This window comes from Lethenteron reissneri, chromosome 43, assembly GCF_015708825.2.
Source record: "Lethenteron reissneri isolate LAM-NWPU_2019-01 chromosome 43, ASM1570882v1, whole genome shotgun sequence".
Classification (NCBI taxonomy): domain Eukaryota; kingdom Metazoa; phylum Chordata; class Hyperoartia; order Petromyzontiformes; family Petromyzontidae; genus Lethenteron; species Lethenteron reissneri.
In genome coordinates, this window is record NC_083821.1 from 4,360,306 (window position 1) to 4,383,792 (window position 23,487).

The 23,487-nt window shown below is 44.9% G+C and overlaps 1 protein-coding gene across 6 annotated transcripts in view; it reads right to left on the reverse strand.

Moving 5' to 3' along the window:
• Positions 1 to 11,168: 11,168 nt before the first annotated feature.
• The window catches only part of LOC133353283 (centrosome and spindle pole associated protein 1-like), a 34,711-nt gene continuing 22,392 nt past the window's right edge, over positions 11,169 to 23,487 (reverse strand). For 5 of the 6 annotated variants that reach the window (XM_061569391.1, XM_061569394.1, XM_061569393.1 and 2 more), the window contains exons 17-29: positions 22,942 to 23,091; positions 21,732 to 21,884; positions 20,420 to 20,494; positions 18,781 to 18,996; positions 18,233 to 18,299; positions 17,719 to 17,851; positions 16,915 to 17,075; positions 16,488 to 16,571; positions 15,307 to 15,356; positions 14,996 to 15,068; positions 14,052 to 14,212; positions 13,398 to 13,527; positions 11,169 to 12,542 (exon numbers count right to left, since the gene is read on the reverse strand). In XM_061569391.1, coding sequence (XP_061425375.1) covers positions 12,385 to 12,542; positions 13,398 to 13,527; positions 14,052 to 14,212; positions 14,996 to 15,068; positions 15,307 to 15,356; positions 16,488 to 16,571; positions 16,915 to 17,075; positions 17,719 to 17,851; positions 18,233 to 18,299; positions 18,781 to 18,996; positions 20,420 to 20,494; positions 21,732 to 21,884; positions 22,942 to 23,091 — 1,611 coding nt within the window. In that variant the 3' untranslated portion in view covers positions 11,169 to 12,384. The remainder of the gene's footprint in view (positions 12,543 to 13,397; positions 13,528 to 14,051; positions 14,213 to 14,995; positions 15,069 to 15,306; positions 15,357 to 16,487; positions 16,572 to 16,914; positions 17,076 to 17,718; positions 17,852 to 18,232; positions 18,300 to 18,780; positions 18,997 to 20,419; positions 20,495 to 21,731; positions 21,885 to 22,941; positions 23,092 to 23,487) is intronic. The other variant, XM_061569395.1, reaches the window with a different exon arrangement.

Genomic DNA, 23,487 nt, shown 5'->3' on the forward strand with positions numbered 1-23,487 from the left:
GTGATCTTGTTGGTTGCGCCTTGAGAGGGAGACGCTGAATCAGGGGTCACGACCTGTATGCTGTGCTCTTGTTCAAGGGTGCCAGCCCATCTGAAATCGCTGACAAGGTTACGCAATTCTAGATTTGAAGTTTTCGTGACTGCAAGGATCCATACTCTTTGTTTCTTTCGGTAAAGTCAAGTAGGTAAAAAAGAAAATAAAATTAAAATTTTTCATTTTTTTTTCATTTTTCATTTATTTTATTTTTGACCTACGTGACTTTACCGAAAAAAACCAAAGAGTAAGGTTACACAATTATATATTTTAAAATCTTATATATTAAACACTCTTTGTCGATGTACTAACCTGGTTACAAAAGAGTCAATACCACAACTTACCCAACTATTTATCTATCCCGATCCTGTGTCAAGATAGATACCGTAGACAAATTTAGTTTGTGGGTCTGTCTTATCTTAGACATATGCACCATATCTAGATCTAAACTACAGGGTAGACACATCTGCTATGGCTGTCTCTGTCTATCCGGAGATGCATGCATGCCGTCTCAAGATAAACACTGCAGAATAGAATCTAGATTTAAAGTTTTCGCGACTGCAGGGATCCATACTTTTTGGTTCTTTCGGTAAAGTCACGTAGGTAGAAAATAAAATAAATGTAATCACGACGTGTCGATTGCAACACAAGCAATCATCATCAGGTGGGTAAACCAGAGCAAGGAAATGTTCCCACTTCAGCAAAATAAAATTCTTGCTGTGGTTTTCCCACCTCATGATGATTGCTTGTGTTGCAATCGAAACGTCGTGATTTAATTATTTTATTTTATACCTACGTGACTTTACCGACAGAACCAAAGAGTACTTGCAGAATAGATCACGTGAGTGACGTGGCACCGGAGCCTTGCGTGCCCTTCACGTAACCGACCCGGACTGAGCGCTTCATCTTTGTGAGATCGGGTTATTGGGGGCGACGGGCGGTCACTAATTTGCTTTTAATATTTCATTATTGACGCTTCGCTTTGCAATGCTCTTCCTTGAGGGAAATGCTGCTTGGAGCGATGGGGCTTAAAGAAAAAAAAATCCCTGCCGCCTACTTTTCAAGGGCCATGGCAACGGAAGAGGCAGAGAGAGATAAATCTATACAATTAAAACAAATTCAAAGGTTGGGGTGCAGTCCCTGCAATTTCTTGCTTACGCCACTGTTGACAGAAGAGCCTCCTCCACGATACAGGCGTGGTCCAGGTGTATTGTGACCCTCCCCATTTAATTATCTAAAACGTAATATCTTCTAAAAGTAAGGTTTATTTAAAACAGAAATGAATACGCAAAGTGAAGAAAAATTAGGTGGTCAATTGTGGGGGGGGAGTGGTGGTCACAAGACATTTGGACCACCCTGTAGATTGGAGCTTGAGAGCAGTGGTTTCTCGCCTGGTTTCAGTTTTGTTTATTAGGTAGAGCCCTGTGAGCCATTCGGCTCTTGAATCGGGTGCAACCGCAACAAACAAAAACATGATCAAGAAACATTTTAAAGTGATGATGCTGGCAGTCCACAAGGCCCTGGAAAGTGGTCCGTGGAACCGTTGAAGGTTAAAAAGAATTTCCACTAAACATCAGAATTCTTCACTGCATGCTGGCCCACGAAAAAATTAACCCGTAAAAACAAAGTTTTTCACTATAAATCCTTTATATGCGTGGCATCGGTTTTATTTAATTATTCATTTCTGTTTTTCTTGAGTAAGAGTTTCATTTTTATCACATTGGTATTTTAAATTAAATATGAAAAATTTTGGAAAAATTTTTTCACGAAAATAAATTGTCACACACAACGAGTCTGTGTCCAAAATGTCAGCTCGATTGGATCACGGGAAGTGGGTTAAAAAACGACCGAAAGATTTGCACGGTCGTAAGCGCGCAAGCAAGCACGCACGCGAACTTAATATAAAGGATTTTAAAAAAAGCGTTACGGTTGACAGAAATGTTGAGTAGAACCACCCTTCTAGAGAGTTCCTCTGCAGGGTATTTTGGCCTCCTCTTCAACGATGGCCAGTGGTCTCGGAAGAGGTGGGAATAGCCACGCTTTACCCCACCACATGCGTCCTACTTATTTGTCTAACAGCGCTGCACACAATTTTTTCCCGATGGCTAAACAGAGGTGGCAGCGTTTACGAAACTTTGCCAGAATTTCAGCCTCCTATACATTTATAAAGCGTGCAACAAAACTATGCCACGTGGCTTTGAGGCGGCCGTCCTTCACTGAATTATTTGTGGCACTGTCGAAGTGGATTTGAACAAAAGTTTTGAGACTGCACCATTGATTTTTCTTGCTTTCACGTTAAACATGACCATGCTTAAAACACAATGATTGGCCTTGCCCTGTTGTTTGTTGTTTGTAAGTACAGCGGTCATTAATTTTTTGAAACGCATGGCAATATGCCAGCACGACGATGCATAAACATTGTATAATCCTTCCGTCAATAAGTTGCGAGATGAAGGCCTCCCCATGTATCGTTGGTGGAGATTTTTTTTTTTACCATACTTCACTTTTATAGTCAGGGCGTTGGTGAACAGGGTGGGGGGCAGAGAGTTACAGACCCGAGGGGCATCAGAGGGGAGTGAGCGGACCTTCCACGAAGCGAAGTTTTAATGGGTTCATCGATATAAGGTCTTGGTTGCTGGAGTAGAGAAACCAAAAATGCATGGAGGTTGAACTTCTTTCGCACCGCACGTAGCCAGCCGTACTCATCGGAGGCCGCCAGGGTGAAGCCTTCCAAAGTGACTCGAGTTTGTGGGCACTGCAGCTCGGAGTCGAGGGGGTGGCAGTGGTGTGTCACGGTGGCGAGATGTTGACTACCTCGCCTGGTATACAGGAGGTCGAGGGTTCCATCTCGACCCGGACGCCTGCTGTATATTTGCAGGTTGCACGTTCTCGCCGTGGTCGCGTGGATTTTTTCTCCGGGTTCTCTTTTTTCCCCTCCACATTTAGAATCAACATGCTTGAAGAGTATATATATACATATTTCCACAGTATCAGCTATCATTTATGGCCAGGCTGCTTCTGAAAAAGAGCCACATAGCTCAGTGCAACTTACCTGGTAAAATAAAAATTGTTTAATAGTTTAGTTTGGTATGGTGCCATAGCCACACGTTTGGAGTTGGTGGGGGGCAGGGAGTCCTACTCTTACCACTACCCTGGACGAGCACAGGCCCGTGAGCTGTGAGGTGGGGTCAGGGTTCATGGGGTTAAGTGTTTTACGGGATCCGGGATTTTCGGAGGCAGGGTTAGACACAGTTACAAGATAAATGGGAGGAAGGAGGGTGAGTGGCCGGGCGGGCAGTCACAACAGGATGGTGGTTGGGCGGAAGGTTGTTGAAAAAGTGGACGTGTGAAAAAATAAGGAGTTTGGATTTTGGGCGTTACCTGCAACGTCTTGACCAGAGGATTTTGAAGATGATCCCGATGACGTTATGCATTATGTATGTGTGCATATTGAACTTCTTTCGCACTGTACAGAGTCAACCGCACTCATCACCAGAAACAGCCATTATCACTCGTGCGAGTTGAACGCATCTCGAAGCCACCGCCATCTCACGCTCCTGCGATGTAGCAAGCCACCTCGCACCTGTACACGAGCTTGAATTAAATCATTCCACCTCTGCCGCGGTTGCCCTCTGGATGCGTTCTCCCCTTAGCTATTCCGGAAGGAGTGTTATTCTATTGACGAGGGCCCCGAGAAATATGTCGATGTACATATATGTGTTTCAATATATTCGTGTAATGACAACTTGACACACTTCTCTTGAGATGGCACTTTATTGCAGACACGTTCAGTTGACATCAGGTGGAGACCCCCACTGCACCAGCCCCGAGTCTCCCGCGCATCTCCCTTTTATACGGACCGAGGCCACGCCCCCCTTCCCGACCCTTCTCGCTGACTCTGGACGCTCGCTCCACCGGCAGACTCCACCGTCCTCTTCCATCACCTGACCACGCTCCCTTCTCGATCATTCCCATAGCCACCAGTCCCTTTGCACTCACAGCTGACTCCCCTGTCATTACCTCCCGTGGCCACCAGTGCACTCGCACTGCAGGCTGACACCCCTGTCATTACCTCCCGTGGCCACTAGTGCATTCGTGCTGTAGGCTGACTCTACTGTCATTAGCTCCCGTGGCCACTAGTCCACTCACACTGCAGGCTGACACCCCTGTCATTACCTCCCGTGGCCACTAGTGCACTCACACTGCAGGCTGACTCCCCTGTCATTACCTCCCGAGGCCACTAGTCCATTCGCACTGCAGGCTGACTCCCCTGTCATTACTTCCCGTGGCCACTAGTCCATTCGCACTGCAGGTTGACTCCCCTGTCATTACTTCCCGTGGCCACTAGTCCATTCGCACTGCAGGCTGACTCCCCTGTCATTACCTCCCGTGGCCACTACCCCATTCACACTGCAGGCTGACTCCCCTGTCATTACCTCCCGTGGCCACTACCCCATTCACACTGCAGGCTGACTCCCCTGTCATTACCTCCCGTGGCCACTAGTCCACTCACACTGCAGGCTGACTCCCCTGTCATTACCTCCCGTGGCCACTACCCCATTCACACTGCAGGCTGACTCCCCTGTCATTACCTCCCGTGGCCACTACCCCATTCACACTGCAGGCTGACTCCCCTGTCATTACCTCCCGTGGCCACTACCCCATTCACACTGCAGGCTGACTCCCCTGTCATTACCTCCCGTGGCCACTACCCCACTCGCACTGCAGGCTGACTCCCCTGTCATTACCTCCCGTGGCCACTAGTCCACTCACACCTCATGGAGGCTCTCCTGTCATTGCATCCATATCACTGAAGATTCCAGTCGTTATGGTCGTCATGACACCTAGATATGAATCAATGGCGAGTGATACCTTAAGCGGTTTTGCTAGCCATCCTCTCCGATTCAACGATTAGCGTGAAGTATGGTCAACACACCCCACGAATGACACGGCATAGGTTGGCCTTCATCCAGCAGTGGATTCATTGACAATGGCTATAAACTATTTTGGTAAAAATTAGGTCAGTGGAAGAGTTTTGGTGAGGAAGATGATGATGATAAACACATTCCTGCGGAGGGAGCTGGTTGGGTTGCTCGATCAATGGCCAGGGTCAACGGCGGCGTGGTGTATTCTGCAAATATGGCCGACTGTGAGGGTGGGCACAAGCCGGCGTGAGTAGGTTAAACGTTGAGTTTTATAAGGGCATCACGGGGTGACCAGCCCCTCCCCACCCGGCCCCACCCCTCCCACCCCCCACCCAGCCCCACCCTCCCCACCCGCCCCACACCACCCAGCCCCTTCCCACCCGCCCCTCTCCACTCCTCCCATTTTTGGATGCACGACGGACGGACGTACACAATAATCCCCTGTGGGCTGGTGTAACCAGGAGGTTCCTACCAGTACAAGAGTATAGAATAGGGAATGGTGATAATCCTGCTGTCGACTATTGTTTGCACATCACAAGACCTGAAGCTGTCACTTCCTAATTATGGCACATTCCAGGTTTTTCAATCAGGAGATGGTTCAAATGCCCTCTGCCGTTTCCGCTTATTACAATCATTTCATAAATCACTCGATCCCGTCAACCCCGATTAAGCTTCCCTTAGGTTGATTAATTTAATCACTAATTCCAGTTTTGTGTGCGATGCCTGGTGGCCGGTGATGTAAATCACGGATCGGACTTTCATTCACGTTCTTCAGAAGCGCCATCGGTGAGGCAGACCCATCGTGTGGACGGCTAAGCCAGAGATTGTCATGGGGTTGTTTTTTTTTAGTGACGTGAAGCCAGATTTCCCGAAGGAGCTCAGATCGGCGTTGCGTGTGGCAGACTGGATGCCCTTCTGTGGCCGACTGGAGCGCTCTTCCTTCCGATATTCGGAAGCCACTGGAGCCATGCACTTTTACATCTAGACTGAAAACGAATCTCTTTAGAACTGCTTTGAGTTTAGTTTGTTGTCCTTCCCCCCACACCTCTGATCATCACGGCTGGCTACGTACGGTGCAAAAAAAGTTCAACTTGCATACACACACGGCTGCACACAGCATCGTAAATTGTCTATGTCAGCCAAACAAGATATCCAGTTTAGCTCTTTTCAGGATGTACCACATGTTGTTTGGCACAATGTCTGACGATTTGCTCCATTGTAGTATCTTCATGATGAGCAGCTGGCACTCTCTCAGTTATATAGAGTGGAAAAGTTGACCGAATCATCGGCGAGTGATATCGAACCGATGCTGCCACGCATTCCTCTCCCCCTACCCGAACCTTTGGCCAACTTGAAGTATGGTCAAAACCCTCCATGTTTGACACGGCATGGGGTGACCTTAATCCAAAATTGTATTGCCAATAGCCGTAAATGATGGTGGTAAAATAAAGCCAGTGAAAGCCAGATGTGTTTATAACATACTCATATTAAACTTCAAATTACATCTTTACCTATTTCAGAGCGGCACATTCATGATCATCTTCTGGAAGACGGCTCTCCGTAGTGCAGTATTGCTGTACCCCACCTATTGTAAAACACATTTAAAAATGATTATTTGGTTCTTTCGGTTAAGTCACGTCTAAAGATAAAATAATAAATTAAATTAAATAATAGCATACGACGTTTCGATTGCAACACAAGCAATCATCATCAGGTATAATGAAATAGCGACATAAAATCTAACCAGAAAACTATAGACAGACATATTAGCAGACAGATATCACCAAGATACATAGAGGGAGCAACACAGGAACCAGAGAGGGGTGATCATCTCTGTGGGGTGGCCTTAAATAGACAGAGGGGGGAGGAGGCAGAGAGAGGGAGGGGGTTGGAGAAAACATTTGCATATCAATGAGTGGTCCAAAAACAAGGTTCTGCAAGTGCGATGACACGGCAAGCAAGTCTGAAAATCAGAAGGACAAACTAAAATTCAATAACCTAGCAAAATATCGAAATGTAATGTAATACAACACAGAGGGTCGGTCAACACACAATTAACGCATAGCCTGGTTGATTACGTATTTCAAAGATTGCTAAGTTAGAATTTAAGTGTGAACATTCCAAAGAGAAGACACAGGCAGAGAGAAGAGAGAGAGAAAAAAGGATAAGCTCAAAACTTCCCCGTAGAAGTGGTTCAATCTTAATTTTAGAACTTTCGTGACTGCAGTAAATAATTATTTGGTTCTTTCGGTTAAGTCACGTCTAAAGATAAAATAATAAATTAAATTAAATAATAGCATACGACGTTTCGATTGCAACACAAGCAATCATCATCAGGTATAATGAAATAGCTGATGATGATTGCTTGTGTTGCAATCGAAACGTCGTATGCTATTATTTAATTTAATTTATTCGTTTATCTTTAGACGTGACTTAACCGAAAGAACCAAATAATCATTTACTGCAGTCACGAAAGTTCTAAAATTAACATTTAAAAATGTCCCTTAAGTTTTGGGTGGGCGCCTTACTTTCTGGAGCATCTTATAATGTCGAGAAAACGGTATATACATGTATTATTTTGTTAGAGGGCAGTGTTAATGACGGATTGCCACGAGTTTTTTTTCCATCGATATTCAGCGAACGCAGCAGTTCATGTTCCATACTTTCATTTTCGACATCACGAGTTCCAGCTTTTCACCCGTCACCGTTGAAGAGATGCGAGGTGTGATCTAGAGCGCCAAGGGCGAGTGGCGGTTAGGTCCAAATGCCACTCAAGTCTGCTGGAAGACCTTTGAAATGTTATTTGGAGGGTGGTCGGGTGGCTTAGTAGGTGGCCAAGCTCCTGTTAGAACATCGAGCCAAAACGCCGTTGAGATTGCGAGTTGGAATCCGGGCAGCCACCCACAGATAATTAACTTTGTTGTTTCTGGCCAGGTCGCTTCGAAAAAATAAGTCAATACCTCAGTGGGCTTTGCCTTGTAGGATGGGCATGGTTTAGTTTTCATTTGTATGTGTTTGTGATTTGTTTACCTTTCTTGTACTTTTCATTACTATCATGTTCTTGTATTGTTTGTTGTTGTAACGTTCTTGCCCGTCCCTACTTGACATGTCAAAAAGAGCTTTAAAGCTCAGATTCTTCCAGTGTAAATATTCTGTAAATACAACCGATTTCCAAGTGTTCAAACTCCCATCAGAAGTATGTTGTTTTGTGTGACGATTTCCATTGCTTTATTTTTATGCATATGCCTGTGCAAGAAATATAATTTCTTTGAGACAAACACTTTAATATTATTGCAATAAAATTACGCGGCCTTTTTGTTGTTGTCCTTGCCAAAACGACATGACCTGTTCCTGCACTAACATAGGCTACCGCAGGACCTGCAGATGTGGGAATGCCAAAACTTTGGGGATCTGGCTTGCTTCAGCTTGGCTGTCCCTGCCCACCAGGTTCTCTGTATGACAGAACCTCCCCCGGGGTGGAGGAGGCCAAGAGTTTGGCCACAAGCCTCATGAATGAACATTACTAACACAATTAGTTTACCAGAGAAAGTCCCCTGAGCAACTTGGCTCTTTTTCAGAAGAGACACGGCCACAAATGATACCTCGACAAAGTGGCTTATGATTGTGGGAATTCATAACAATGTAATACCATAAACGCATGTTGATTCTAAATGTAGAAGGAAAACCCGGAGGACCCAGAGAAAAATCCACGCGACCACAGGGAGAAGATGCAAACTCCAAATATACAGCAGAGTCGAGATCGAACCCATGCCCTCCTGTATACCAAGCGAGGTCGTGAACATCTCGCCACCGTGGCACCCCATCGACTGTTACTGTTGTGAGCGATTGTCACTGTTTATTGCCAGAAAGGGTAAAACATATGCTTATATATTGATACTGGCAAGGGAAGTCCCATGATGCAGCTGCTCGCCCCGAGATAAATTGCTCTGATAGTGCATTGTCTTTGTGCTGTTCACCTTATGGCGTCCTCTCTTCTAACACTGTTTGAGACTAGGCTCTAAAGATGTCTCTGGTGTGGACCAGTTTCAAAGACAATGCATTTATTACCAGAGCATGTTTTTGTTTGCATGTTCACAAGTATGTGTGGTTAATGCAGACATGATTCCTTGCAACACATTCCTGCGGAGGGAGCTGGTAGGAACATTAAGTTGCTCGGTCAATGGCCAGGGTCAACGGCGGCGTGGTGTATTCTGCAAATATGCCCGACTGTGAGGGCGGGCACAAGCCGGCGTGAGTAGGTTAAACGTTGAGTTTTATAAGGGCACCACGGGGTGACCAGCCCCTCCCCACCCAGCCCCACCCTCCCCACCCAGCCCCACCCTCCCCACCCAGCCCCACCCTCCCCACCCAGTAGTATGCATTCAGGGTATTAACAAAGAAGGCTGTAGGTCTCGAACCTCGCAACCCCTAAAACAAACAGCAGACATGCTACACAGTAGGGGGCGCAATATCACATACGCTGCTATGAGATTATTACGTGACAGTCAACTTCATATTTGGCATTTCCATAGCTGCAATTTAAGCAAGTGTTAATGTGGTGGCTTTTCCGGCAATTATTGGTGACCAGGTTACACACCGTAAATAAGTAAATTCTATGTTTAATAAAAAAAACATCAACATCCCTGCATGTTTTATTAAATTAATATTTATTATTCGATTTAACAACATATTTCAATTACATTCAACAACCATTACTATACTCATATTTTACAATATTAATAGCAATTACTCATCTGATGGATTATTTCGTTCATTTGCAATGAACTGCACAGCTTGTAATGCAAGTGATGAGAATGTGGGAATAATTTTCTAACAATCAATTGCAGGTGCATTTGTCCTTCTTTTTCAATAATTTTGACAGACAATATTACTGACCGTGCCCTATGTGAAATGGCGTTAGCTTGGGAAGGTCTTCATCTAGCAGTGGAAAGATTATAAAAAATCGACTTCTCACGTGTACACATTTTTGTACCTATCACAAGCGTGAGAATTGATTTTTAATTGACGAATTATTATATGCCAATGCAGCCATGATGATGATGAACACGACACAGTTTGGAACGATATAGCACCTGCGTTGACGACATCTCAAGATGCTGGTGTTTAGCATCCACTGATGCATCTTAAGAGCTGTTAAAGTTGCACTGTGCCCCAGTTACGTAAATTCGCGTCTCCCTTTTAACCAAGGATTTATTCCTTCGCAGGGATTAACTGAAATCCAGTTGAGAAGGAAAGCAGTACGAAGCCAATTCTGCACATTATCTGAAACCTTGCAGAAACAATTGAGTGGAGTAATGTGAAGACGCCTCGCACATGATGGCAAACTTGCATATTGTTTCAAATCCAGTGTTTTTCCTTCAGCCCATTTGCGTGTTTTGCTCAACAAGCAATGCCTGCCTTTCACAAAATTGTATCATCATTCACTTCATGGGATACATGATGGTGAGTGCAGCTATTATCTCTGCCTGAACAAAAAAAACATGTGAAGTCAATGGTACAAGTGTGCAATCTTCATGCAAGATTGTTGCTTAGGAATGCTGCCATGGTGTAATGGTTACCACACTGGACTTGCAATTTAGGGGTCACCGGTTCGATTGTATCTCCCGGCGCAACAGTTGAAATAATGGGGCAATTTGATAAAATCTCTCCTCCTCTTACCACCCAGTAGTATAAATGGCTATATTAAAGTTGATCGGCGGACAGTGTGTGTCTTGGGGTAAAGTGTGGGTACTGTCACCTTTTACCAGACGTCTGCCCAGCATGTAAGAGTCGGCCCTTTCGAGGGGCTCTCTTAAGTACCCTCCAGTGGAGGCCCTTCCGCCAGCAGTCGCACGAGTAAGCAATTGCGGGGCAGCACCTTTACCTTAATTATTGTAAAGTATAACCGATTTTATTTCGATTTAAAGCTTTCGTGACTGCAGGGATTCATCTTCTTGGTTCTTTCGAAAAAGTCACGTAGAAGGGAAGTAATAAAATAAAAATAAAAAATAAAACATTAAATAAAATTATTTTATTATGTTTTATTTTTATTATTTTATTATAACATAAAATAAAATAATTTTATTATGTTTTATTTTTATTATTTTATTATAACATAAAATAAAATTATTTTATTATGTTTTATTTTTATTATTTTATTATAACATAAAATAAAATAATTTTATTATGTTTCATTTTTATTATTTTATTACTTCCCTTCTACGTGACTTTACCGAAAGAACCAAGAAGATATAACCGATTTTCTCCGTTTAAGATGAGATGCAACACGGAGTTAAGTTGCAGTGTTGTGCAACTCAAAGCAATTTTCTTCGCACTCAGTTTGAAATGTATTGCCTTACGATTGGCTAGACGGAGTTTTGTGGTCATCACAAAGACGCTCAATCAAATGCGGCCAATTTGTTACGGATGACAATTTGTTAAGATTGACTAATCTATGTTTGGAAAATTGATAGCACACACACACACACGCACCTTCGTTATCATCCCCATATTTCGTTAAATTAATATTATATGTCTACAAAATCGTTACTTTTATTGTACATGTTGTTAGTCAGAGGCTTAGCCAGCCCCTTTACTAGGCCTGCCTGCTGAGGTGAATTTCCTGTGCCAACAAGGTGAGATAATGACGGGTGAATAAAAAATGAGACATTTCATTACCATATTCTCCACAACTACCAGATTATAAGACGTACCCCTCAACTTTTTCCATAAAAACAAGGGGAAAAAAGTCAATTTGATAATCTGGAGAATACAGTTAAAAGGTATTAAGATTTCTGATTGGGTGTAAGCATGACAATGGAAATCCATGCAGAAAGCCGGCTGGCAATGGAATGTGACGTGGTATAATTTAATATTTCACATTGTGCAGTGTTAGCTTTTGGAGAGGATACTACGATCCTGGCGACGGCATGAGTTGTATTCCTGGCCATGGATAACATCGGTAGCCAATCACAATTCACCAATTCACACTGACCAGTATAGTCAAACAATCCCCAAAACCACACAGCCAGTGGACGCCTGCATCCAGCAGTAGGATGATAAAATAGGCTGTCAATTGTGTATAGTGAGCATATGAATCAATTTCAACCAAGGAGTGTATGTGTTGTTACATATCTTGTAATGGACTGTTTGGCAAATAAAGTTTTAACCTAGTGCATCTTTGTAAACTCGGTAGAAATGGATGCAAAAATAAATTATAGGACCATCGAACCATGGAACGTATGGACGGACTGCAGTGAACACCTGGAATAAGATTTTAACTTCACACCATGTCCCAACTCTGTCCCCAGTACATGGGATGCGGTGCTATTAAAACGCTCGTGTCAGCTCACTCATGGTTGAACGGGCAAGCTGTCCCTGCCATCCGTCCACGCCATGTCCTCGGGGCAGCGGTGGCGGCGTAAGGTCACTCCCCGTTGGATCGCTCGGTGAATGCTCCCGGCGAATCGCACGAGCCGGGCCGCAGCCAAACGTCTGTCGCCGTGGTGACGGCGGAGTACGGGCGGCTCGGCGACACGAAACGGGCCAGGATGTCGTCTGGGTCGCCCAGAGAAACGTCGTCGCCTGCCGAGCGAGAGAGGAAAATGCTCAACTCAGCGGTTCTCGAGACCATGGGTCAGGGGAGGGCGCACGCGTATGCACAGGCTGTGGCATGGCTACCATGCAGGAGAAATTATGTTGATGTTCTACTGGCTCAAGAGCAATATCAAAATATGTAATATGACCGGCAGATTTGCATGTATATTGCCAAAAATAACTACACCGACTCAGTGCAATTATCATGATTTTAAGAATCAATTGAGATGTTTTACACAGTTGCTGAGCAAAGGCCAAAAGGGGTAACATTTTAAATGGCCAGCAACAAAAAGCCCATACTGCTCTTGTACCATCTCAGATGGTCTCAGTAAGATCAAAGTCACATTGGGTTACGAAAAAAGACATGTTTTGTATAAAAGAGACTACTTTGTGTGGTTATAATTCTTACACAATTGCTGAACACGGGTCCAAAGGCATCAAACGTCCCACAATGAACAGCACTATCAAAGTTATAATGGATTATAGTGCGTACATTTCTTGAATTGAGCAAAGTTGTATGAGCTTCTAAAGAGACGATGGAAGGGAACTCCAAATTCGAGCAGTGCTATGGAAGGAGAATGAGAAGTGTTTTGATCTGCAGTGCAGTGAGTGAGAGAGTGGATGAGTGCGTGGCCAAATGTGTTGTTGCGATCCGCATTATGGTGGACGAACACAGTGTGGATCAGACGAAACAGTCAGTGTGTGGTAGACTGAGCCCTCAACATTGGTGGAGGAATGAACGAGTGAAGTTTACGGGAACAGGAACAATGGTAGTGACGAATCGGTCAATCGTCTGCACAGCACCGTCTTTGTTGGGTCATCTGAGCTGTGTGTGAGGAGGACCTGGCGTCACCATCTGTTGGAGGCGTCGCATCCTCTCCGCGTTGCGTGCTCGCAGACGCTCAACGTTGATGCTCGACTCCGACAGGAGGGAAGGGCTTGCAGGCGGTCGCCGGGGCTCGTACATGTCCATCTAAATGGACCCAACAATAACCGCCGTTCACCACTAAGTGCCAGTGATGTCACCACGGTGCTTGTGCCATGCTAGGAGCATATTGAGGCCACGTGAAGTGTTGAAGGCCCGCTGGATGGAGGTTATGGATCAGATCCAGGTGTCATGGGTTGACTGAATCACCCACACACATGCACAAATACAAAGACCCCCTTTTAGTCTACTTGGGCTTTTGGGGCAAGTGCTGTTAGTGAGCACCCTGTGAAAACCTCAGCCCTCTAAGGATGGGAACCTCAGGCCTGTAAGAATGGGGACCTCAGGCCTGTAAGCATGGGGGTCTCAGGTCTGTAAGAATGGGGACCTCAGGCTTGTAAGCATAGGGGCCTCAGGCCTGTGAGGATGAGGACCTCATGCCTATAAAGATTGGGATATAAGGCCTGCAAATATTGGGATCCCAGGCCTCTAAGGATGGAGACCTCAGGCCTGTAAAAGATATAACCCAAACGATGAGTTTACCGTTCATGCTGCGAAGTTTAACGTCGTACCTGGCGCTGCTCCAGGGGGGCTCTGTGTCTTTGCCGTCGCCTCTCGCGAGGGGAAACTCCGATGTCTCTGGACTCCGGTTCCCAATCCCAAGCTCCATCCTGGCCTGCAGTGGGAGCTTGATATCCCTTTGCATCCGTTGGGAAGACCTCCCCAAATGCACCTGACCACAGGAAAGATATGCTGATTAAACACACACTCTCGACATCTAATGCTTTCACGTGAATGAGTGGGTTTTGTCTTCTCCTAATCTACTCACTTCCCCACTTCACCTCAGAGGTCGCAATCGGGTACTCGATACCCGTACCCTACCCGATACTCGGCTACCCGTACCCGGCCGGGTATCGGGTAGGGTACGAGTATCGGGTAGGGTAACCCGTACCCGTTCCCGGCTGGGTACGGGTACCCGTTTGCGACCCTGGTGCGGCCGGGTACGGGTACGGGTAAGGAATCAAAACCTGTCTGCGACCTCTGTTTCACCTCCACCAATGTCAAGGACTTGATCTACCAGATTGTTTAATCTGTACTGGGTTCAACCACCATAGTCCAAGACACATGTCCCAATATACTCATTTCCTGACACGTCTCATTTAGGAACTGCCTCCCATCATCTAATTTCCCAAGTTCGTATAACCATTAGTGCTCTTAGCTGCTGGCCACTTTGTGTTACAGGCCTTCCTGGGTACTGGTGGAGATCGGGTGGCATTCCGGAAATGTCTTCTCTGCATCGCCTGGAGGTGTCTCGCATCGAGCAGTATTGGCTGTCGGTGCTGCCAGGCCAAAAATGTGAATTGTTACAATCAAAATCGTTGCATGCCAACTAACGACCTTCATTCTTGCACAAATTGTATAACGGGCACAAGCGCATACGTGGACACTTTGTGCTCGTGCTCAGTGCCAGCTGTGAAGTGCCTCGTGTGCTGTGGCCTAAGTCCCAGAGACTTACCGATGAACGCGCTGTCCGATTGCAGCATTGAAGACCTGGAAGCTCTCGCTCCCTCATCTTCTGGCGGCAAATGCTGAGCAAACACAAATGCTCATTGTTTCTTCACCACGAGACACACATACTTCTGTTTTTGCATAGATCTATAGGAGCTATGTGAGCCATACGTGAAACCATGCATTATTGTATCAAACTTAAATTATAAATATGTAACATAGATGACGCCATTTCACATTTTACACGGCAGGTGAGAGTGTTGTCCTATGTGTTGTTCTGTGTTGCTCAGTGGGTGATTGTTCTGTTTAGCCACGTACCAAACCCAGGTCTCTTGTTTTCATTCCAAGAACTTGGTTCTCAAAAGAGCCTGTTTTCAGAAAAGAGAAAAAAAATCTGCTATTTATCCATCAATAACCTCCTTGTGGTGGAATTTTTTTTTATCACAAGGACCATGCTTTGGGATGTTTGGCCAATTCCTCTATAAGATGCTACGATTTGAGATAGAAAAAACTCAATTTACTTATTTATATCATCTAAATGCAATTGCCTCTCAAGATGTTGTAGGCACATTTATTTTACAGACAGACAGAGGCAGTGAGTCTTCAGCGAAGGGAAAAAAAGGAAGGTTTTGAGCCTGGAATTTAACAGGGGCATGGAGGGGAGTTCCATAATATGGGAGCAGCAGATAACAATGATATACCTCCTCACTGACCAAAGGTTGGCTGAGGTCTTTGACATAAAGCCTTGGTTGCTGGAGCAAAGTGTGCATGCAGAGGGAGGTAGGACGGTCTTGATGATGGTGAGTGTGATCTTGAAATTGATCCGGGATTGGATTGAAAGCCACTGGAGGGAGTGAAGTTTTGGAGTGATGTGACCTCGTCTATGGACGCAGGCGAGAAGTCTGCCCGTGGCATTTGGGATCACGTAGAGTGTGGAGTTGAGGAATTTGGAGCGAGGACATAGAGGAGATCAGTGTATTAGCCTTGTCGATATATGATGCAGGCAAATGTTGGATAAGACCAACTGACGAATTATAGAGTTGAATAAGCTTAACACTATGGGGACCTCATTTGCCAGTAAAAATATGATAATTGGTTCTTTACCCTTCTATCTGGCAACAAAACTGACACCTTTTGCGGTCTATGCAAACATGACTCCTTGTAAAAAGGTGTCAGTTTTGTTGCCAGATAGAAGGGTAAAGAACCAATTATCATAAGCTTAACACTGTTCTAGATTTGAAGCTTTCATGACTGCAAGGATTTATATTCTTAGGTTTTTTCGGTAAAGTCACGTAAGTAAAAAATAAAAATAAAATAAAAATCACGACGTTTCGGAGGTAACACAAGCTTCCGTCTTCAGGTGGAACCGTCACAGCACGATAGCTGTATACAGCTATTTCATTTTTATTTTTATTTTTTACCTACGTGACTTTGCCGAAAAAACCTAAGAATAAGCTTAACCCTGCCCAAACCCAGCAGTGCCGGGGCTACCCTCTCACCGGGGTCCGGGCGATGCATTGCGTCGTGTCGTCTCCTTTGGTCCCGAACGAGTGCCGATCGCTGGATGTCCAGCAGCTCATCATCTGCACAGCGTCGCCAGCATTGCAAACAGAATGCACGCACGCACGCATGCACGCACTGATTAGATTTTTTTTACCGAACATTGGTCAACAACTTGGTAAAATTGCCCGGTTGTTTATAAGTTAAGGCTTGAATAACAACACTACTTTAAGACAACATTTTACAAAAATGGGACCATCTTCATGAGAGTTACCATGACCCACCCGCTAGAGAGACACACGGATGGACATCAAGACAGATGGACAGATAGCCAGACGTATTTATGGACATAGCGAGAGAGCGAATACACGATTGGAAAGTGAAAAAATAATATTTACAGACAACTGCACGGACAGTCTTCTGTACCTGGGTAGTTGAGGGTGGGTGGTGGGGGATGGTGGCCAGCGTGCGGCCCATGTTGAGGGACGCCCTTGGAGCTAGGTCGACGCACTGGGGCCTGGACGCGCATCCTCGCCAGCTCAAACACATCGCGAGACGCTGCCCTGCTGTGCGCACTCCTCTGGGCCCTGACGGAACACGGGACGCCGCGGTCAACCCCGGTCGTCATCCCTCGTTGTAACATCCACAGCAATAGTAAATAATTACAACGCAAATTCGTTTATCACAACAATTGTCAAATGCTCTTTGGTTCTTTCGGTGAAGTCACGTAGGTAGAAAAAATTAATAGATCACGACGTTTCGATCGCAACACAAGCAATCGTCATCAGGTGAGACAACCACAGCAAGAAAACTGCTGAAGTAGGCTGTAGTTGTCTCACCTGATGCCGATTGCTTGTGTTGCGATCGAAACGTCGTGATCTATTATCTTTTCTACCTACGTGACTTTACCGAAAGAACCAAAGAGTATGGATTCCTGCAGTCACGAAAGCTTCAAATCAAAATTGTCAAATGATTAAAAATTAATCTTCTTGGTTCTTTCGGTAAAGTCACGTAGAAGGGAAATAATAAAATAATAAAAATAAAACATAATAAAATAATTCTCACGACGTTTTTATTTTCCTTCTACGTGACTTTACCGAAAGAACCAAGAAGATGAATCCCTGCAGTCACGAAAGCTTTAAATCGAGATTAAAAATTCGATATTGCACCGTGCAAAATGATATCGCGGCAATCATGCCGGTGTGTTACTGTGGGGCAAAGGGCACTGACCCCGGTCTGCTCCGTGCGTCCCGGTGCTCCTCGCTGGACTCCTGCTGCCGCAGCTGACTCTCCAGACGGCGCTGCTCGTTCTGCAGCTGTTTCCGGAAGAGCGAGAGTTCGCCCAGCACGTCCGTGCCCATTCCTGCAGAGACAGTCGCCCCAACAGCTTGCACTACCTCGCGGCGAATTCACCTGGCCATACCGCCACTCGTCGCACTACTTTACACACTTGGAGCTTGAGAAGCAAGGCTGCGATCATCAGTTCAAGAGATAATGGTAAAGTTCATATATTCTTGGTTCTTTCGGTAAAGTCACGTGACTTTACCGAAAGAACCAAGAATATGAATCCCTGCAGTCACGAAAGCTTTAAATCAAAAGTTTATATAGTTCTGTGTATTTGCAAAGAACTGAGATTCTGTGTGCGAATTACATGTGTTCCCACATGCAAATCTGTGTGTACAGATGTGCAAATCTGTGCTGCAATGTGTGATTCTTTGTGGTCGGACATGCGATTCTGACTCACCCTCTGTACGCAGCTGATTGCGTCTCGCAGGAACCGGCGGAGACCCTCGTCCCGTGCTCACACCGTCCTGCCAACAGCAGCGCGGCGTCAATGTGCAACAACGCATTAACCTCAGACGTTCAACAAACCACAAAGCACACACGGTTCAGTGTGGCCAAATCTCTAAATGACGAGAATAACTCATCAAAACAGATGTGATTGTTTTTTGCATTAGCCAAGCTTATGGACCCCATAGTGTGGAAGAGGGGACTTCACATATATGGTTCCCAGAAACAAGACTTTGCAGCAGTGAACACTGGTGACTATACTGTACTGATGAGTGCTAAAAAGATGAAACCGTTCTTCAATTGTCAATCTGTATCACTGCTGCCTGTCAGTTGGTTATATCTGCTCAAATTCGTTTTTATGGGGATCTCAGACAAGAGGACCACAATGCACTTCTTCAGGTACTGATGTTTTTTTGTTGTATAATCAACAAAGACCGACTGCTGTTCACACATTTGCGTACGTTGTTTGGAACCTCCAAGCGGCCGTCACAGCCGACTCACGTTTGCCGTAGTGGTCGCCCGGCTGTGCAGGTCAGCTGGGTGCCTCTCCCGGCTGAGTGGCGGCTCAGAGCGAGGGCTCATGTCGGCTCTGCGAGATGACACGCCCGGGCTCGCGTATCTGGCCTCTGGCACCTGAATGCCATTTCCCTGCTCCTCCCGAGTGCCAGGAAAACCTTGCTTCTTCACAAGTGCTGGAATGGGCGGTGATGCCCCACGCTGCATCAAAGACAAAGATCCTCTGTTTAGCCATATACACTTTTTGGGGCCAAGAGTTGTTCATAAGCGGTGGTGGTGTGGCCAAAACGTTGTTGTCTCCCAATTTGAAGTTCACACATGGCAATAAGTACTCGCTTAAGGTTGACTCAACCTAGGCAGGGCTCAGGACATAGCTCAGATACCACCAACTACTGCCAAAATCTTTGGCCAAGGAATGGAGTTGATAGTCGACTGCGCAAACCACTGTGCCACCGCACTCTGCTACGCTGTACCGTACACATCAAAACACACGTACATATGCAAACACATGCAGTGATAACGAGAGCCAGCAAACATTTTTTACGTACGTTTACCAGTCAATAAGAAACCACAATTGATCCATGATTCACAGTGCGAGTACAAAGAATAAACTCAAGAGCGTGGTTCTCCATGTGATGTTATAAATTATTGAAGAAAAACACTTAAGGACTGAAAGCCCCAGTAAATTCATCAGTCTGGTCGTAGTGCATTGCCCAGAGTAAAAGTGACGCCCGGTCTCTTTTCCGATTTATTGAAATTGTGCTATCGGTATTGCGTTGGGAGCCAAATACTCAATATGGAAATCTCGCAACAGAGTGAACCCCCTTTTGTCAGAGAAGAGCTGATAATAGATTTGTCACAATCCACTTGAAAAACATTTCAAGTGGCCTCTTCATCGTTTACAAAGTATGGGGTGCACGTTCCTACACAATCTGCCAAGAGACTGTCGCATGACAGTAAAAACAATATTTTGAATTCTCAGACCTGGAATTGAGACAAATTCAATGCAGCTCAAAATTGAACGTCACGGTCATTGGTAACGAGGTTGAGATCATCATATCGCTGCACTACAATAAAATCTGGTTGGTGCATGCCTGGATTTAAACCAGGGATGTCAGCGGTACCGACTTGGCGTTCTGACCTTTGAGCCACCCAAGGCAATTCCAGAATCAATTTATTATAATCTGAATACACTGGGGCTTTGAGTTCAGGCACACACAGAAAAGAGGACAGTGTGGGCAGATAAACATCTCCACATGCGTTAAGACTCGAGTGCAAATTAAGAAAACGTGTGGACACACATTTATAAAGAGGAATACTGAGGAATCAATCTTATCCCATGGCCACAAAGAAGCACTCCTGCTTTGCCTTGCTCCAAGAAGTACAGCAGGAAGCATGCAACAATCTGTGTGCATAGTGCAGAGTTGGCAGTCGGTGAGGTTAATGAACAGGTCTCTTCTGAAAAAAGATCCGTGCCGCAAATAAAAGCAGGAGCGCTTCTTTGTGAAACCCGCCGGTTTAGTAAGGTTCATGCCCTAATCAAGGTTAACCACCTTTCGAGAAACAGAAATATTTGTTTAGTTGAATAAAAAGCACACACAGGGCCAGAGCTGCACACACAGACCGTTGACTGGTGGTCAGTAGCACCAGACTCGTTCCTTTGTTGTCGCCTGGCCTGTGGATTCTGTGCAGAACTTGTCTTTGGGAGGAAACAAATAAAAGCAAAAGAGCATTTCAGGCGCCGACAAGCAGAGGCCACGCTTGTCTTCCGACCCGGTCTGTTGCGACACAGGCTAGCGTTACAGACGTATCAAGGCTGTGGATGTAACACATGAGACTCGTCACTGCCATCGGCTTCATCTGCGCGTACGGTTAAGCTGAAGTTAAGCTGTGCAACTTTCCTGCATGCAAATTTGCTATGGTCAACAATGCAACTTTGTTGTTACTGGTGGTCATGCCATGAGATGAAGTGTCCATTTTTCAACTCTTGCAGAGCGCTGCATCACATCGTGTTATAGAATTGCCCGTGGAAGCAGATATCACAGAACTACTTCTGAGATACCCTCAAGTTACTATTTTGTTTATTATCCACGTTTGCCAGGAGGCTGTCAAGGCAATTTTTGTAACTCTTAAAAACTGGGATTTTGGCTATTTCAGTGAAAAAGAAAGTGTATGAATGTGTTTTTTGTGTCACTGATGACTGTACTGAGATCGTCAACTCCCTATGCTTGAGAACACAACTTAAACAAGGGTATCTGAAAACTTTTGTTCGACTCCAGGATCTCAGCGGTGCCAGATCAATACACTAAAATGTTAACTTTAGATTCATTGCTTCTGTTTTACAGCATACTTTTCAAATGCTTGCACAATACTGAGCCATCAACGCAACCATTAACCATTAACGCAATCTCTGCCTGTGTCTTTCATTATTAATAAAGTATCGTGAATAAAGTATAGGCTGGGAGGCGTTTATCTTGTTACCAGACAGACCAGCCCAGGGACCATAGTTTGTGCTGATTCAACTTTTCAATAATACAACTATCCAGGGAATTTAGGCAAGGGAAAAGTGAGAACACGAGAAAATGAACCAAAAGTGGTATTTACTTTTTTAAAGACACTATTCTGCCACGTTTGTAGTTTGCCATGATGACCTCATGACCCCATCCAGCCAATCAGAGCACGTGTTTGCTTGCGCAATAAAACATCCGCATGAAGGCATTTGACCAAAGTAGCTCCGAGCACCTTTATTAATGTATTCACCTTCATTTGCTTGGCATTGCAGCGCATGTTACGTGGAGCGGCACACACACGGCAGTGTTGCTTTTACGCAGCAATATTCCAGGAAAATTGCACGCGAAAATTCAACTTCAGGTTGCGAACTGCGACGGTGCGTGGTGGAGTGCGGCGGGTCGTGGAGGGGGCAGCGCAGCACTCACCGTCTCGACCTCTTCACGACGAGCCTGCCTCTCTCGCTCAAACTGCCGCCGGTACTCATCGGTCCTCTTCTCCTCGTCCTCCCGCCGCTTGCGCTCCACCTCTTTCTTGCGCTCCTCTGCCTCACGAGCAAGCTCCTCGTTCTTGATCCTTTGCTGCTCGGGGATCCGACGCAGAGGACCGCGTGGGGCATGAAGACACTTTGAAAGTAATTCACTTAAAAGTAATTTGTCCGAGCCAACTAACATTCTAGGAATTTTTTTATTTCGTTAATATTGATTTATGTTTGGTCGCATTTGAAATTGCAAGTGATCGTTAAGCTGCTGCAATTTAATGTTATGTACACATAGGACTACGTGTGATATTTTGCTGTACTTTATTTAATTGCTTTTGTAATTTTATTGACCCAGGTCACTCTTTGCAAATTAGACTATATTGGTTTCTTGAGTTCTAACCTGGTTAGTTAGACTATATAGTACATATACAAACGTTATTGTGCAGCAGAGGTGTGTTTATAATAGATGTTATGTTATCTACCAGAGTGCTAATGGCAGGGCATGTTCACTGGTTCAAATATTACCTTCACAATACATGTATCGAATCCTGCATCTCAGAATCGATTATTTACGATTCATGCAAGTTATATGTTGCGAAACAAAAATTGGATTTTATCTGTGTACTCTGGTTTCTTCCCAGTTCCACACAAAGCACTTGAGACTCAGCGAATCTTTCCTGTATAAATACAAGTATTTATCTTCTTGGTTCTTTCGGTAAAGTCACGTAGAAGGGAAATAATAAAATAATTAAAATAAAACATTATAAAATAATTATCACGACTTTTCGGCCACAACGCAAGCAGCCGTCCTCAGGTGAAGAACAGGTCTGTCGGAAAGACAGCGTCTGAATGACAGACCTGTTTCTTCACCTGAGGATGGCTGCTGTGGCCGAAAAGTCGTGAGAATTTTATTTTGTTTTATTTTTATTATTTTATTATTTCCCTTCTACGTGACTTTACCGAACGAACCAAGAAGATGAATCCCTGCAGTCACGAAAGCTTTAAATCGAAATACAAGTATTTACTTTTATCATTCCTGTAAAATTTGAATGACATCGCTGATAAGGTGCGTGCGAGTCGTAGAATCTTCAGAATAAAATCTCTTTCACCCCGACTAAGAGAGCAAACAAAGTGTCAAATACAAAAGGGTAAGTTACCTCCTCCTCCTTCTTGCGTTTCTTCTCGGCTTCCTCCTCGTACTCGCGCTGGATTCGTTCGCGCTGTTCGGTTAGACGTCGCTCCTCCCTCTCCTCCTCCTCTCGGATCTTCTCACGCTCCTCCGCTTCCCGTTTCCGCTTCTCCTCGATCTGGGCAAGGTGGACGAAACAAATCGTCTGTTGCTCGCACGTCGGCTTTCAATTAATCGTCTCTCAAGCTCTCGCGCGAAATATCCCAGGTGGATTTGAGGCCTTTATGCAATGGTGAATTAAGAAAGGGCCGTAGACATCACTGTATTGTGGGGATGATGTATGATGTACAGACTAATTGTTTCCACCATTAACATCATACATCTTCTTTCAAAACAATATCCTGAAGCAGAAGATTAGTGTTGGATATAGTCACATTTGCGAATGTGATTTATAACTTTGATCATTACGTGTGTATCGATAGTTTAATGTCCATTTGCCATTTCATTCAGAAACTGTGCGTTATCTTGGCGTGTTCTGGGATTGTTTTGTTTTTGCTGTCTTACTCTTTGGTTC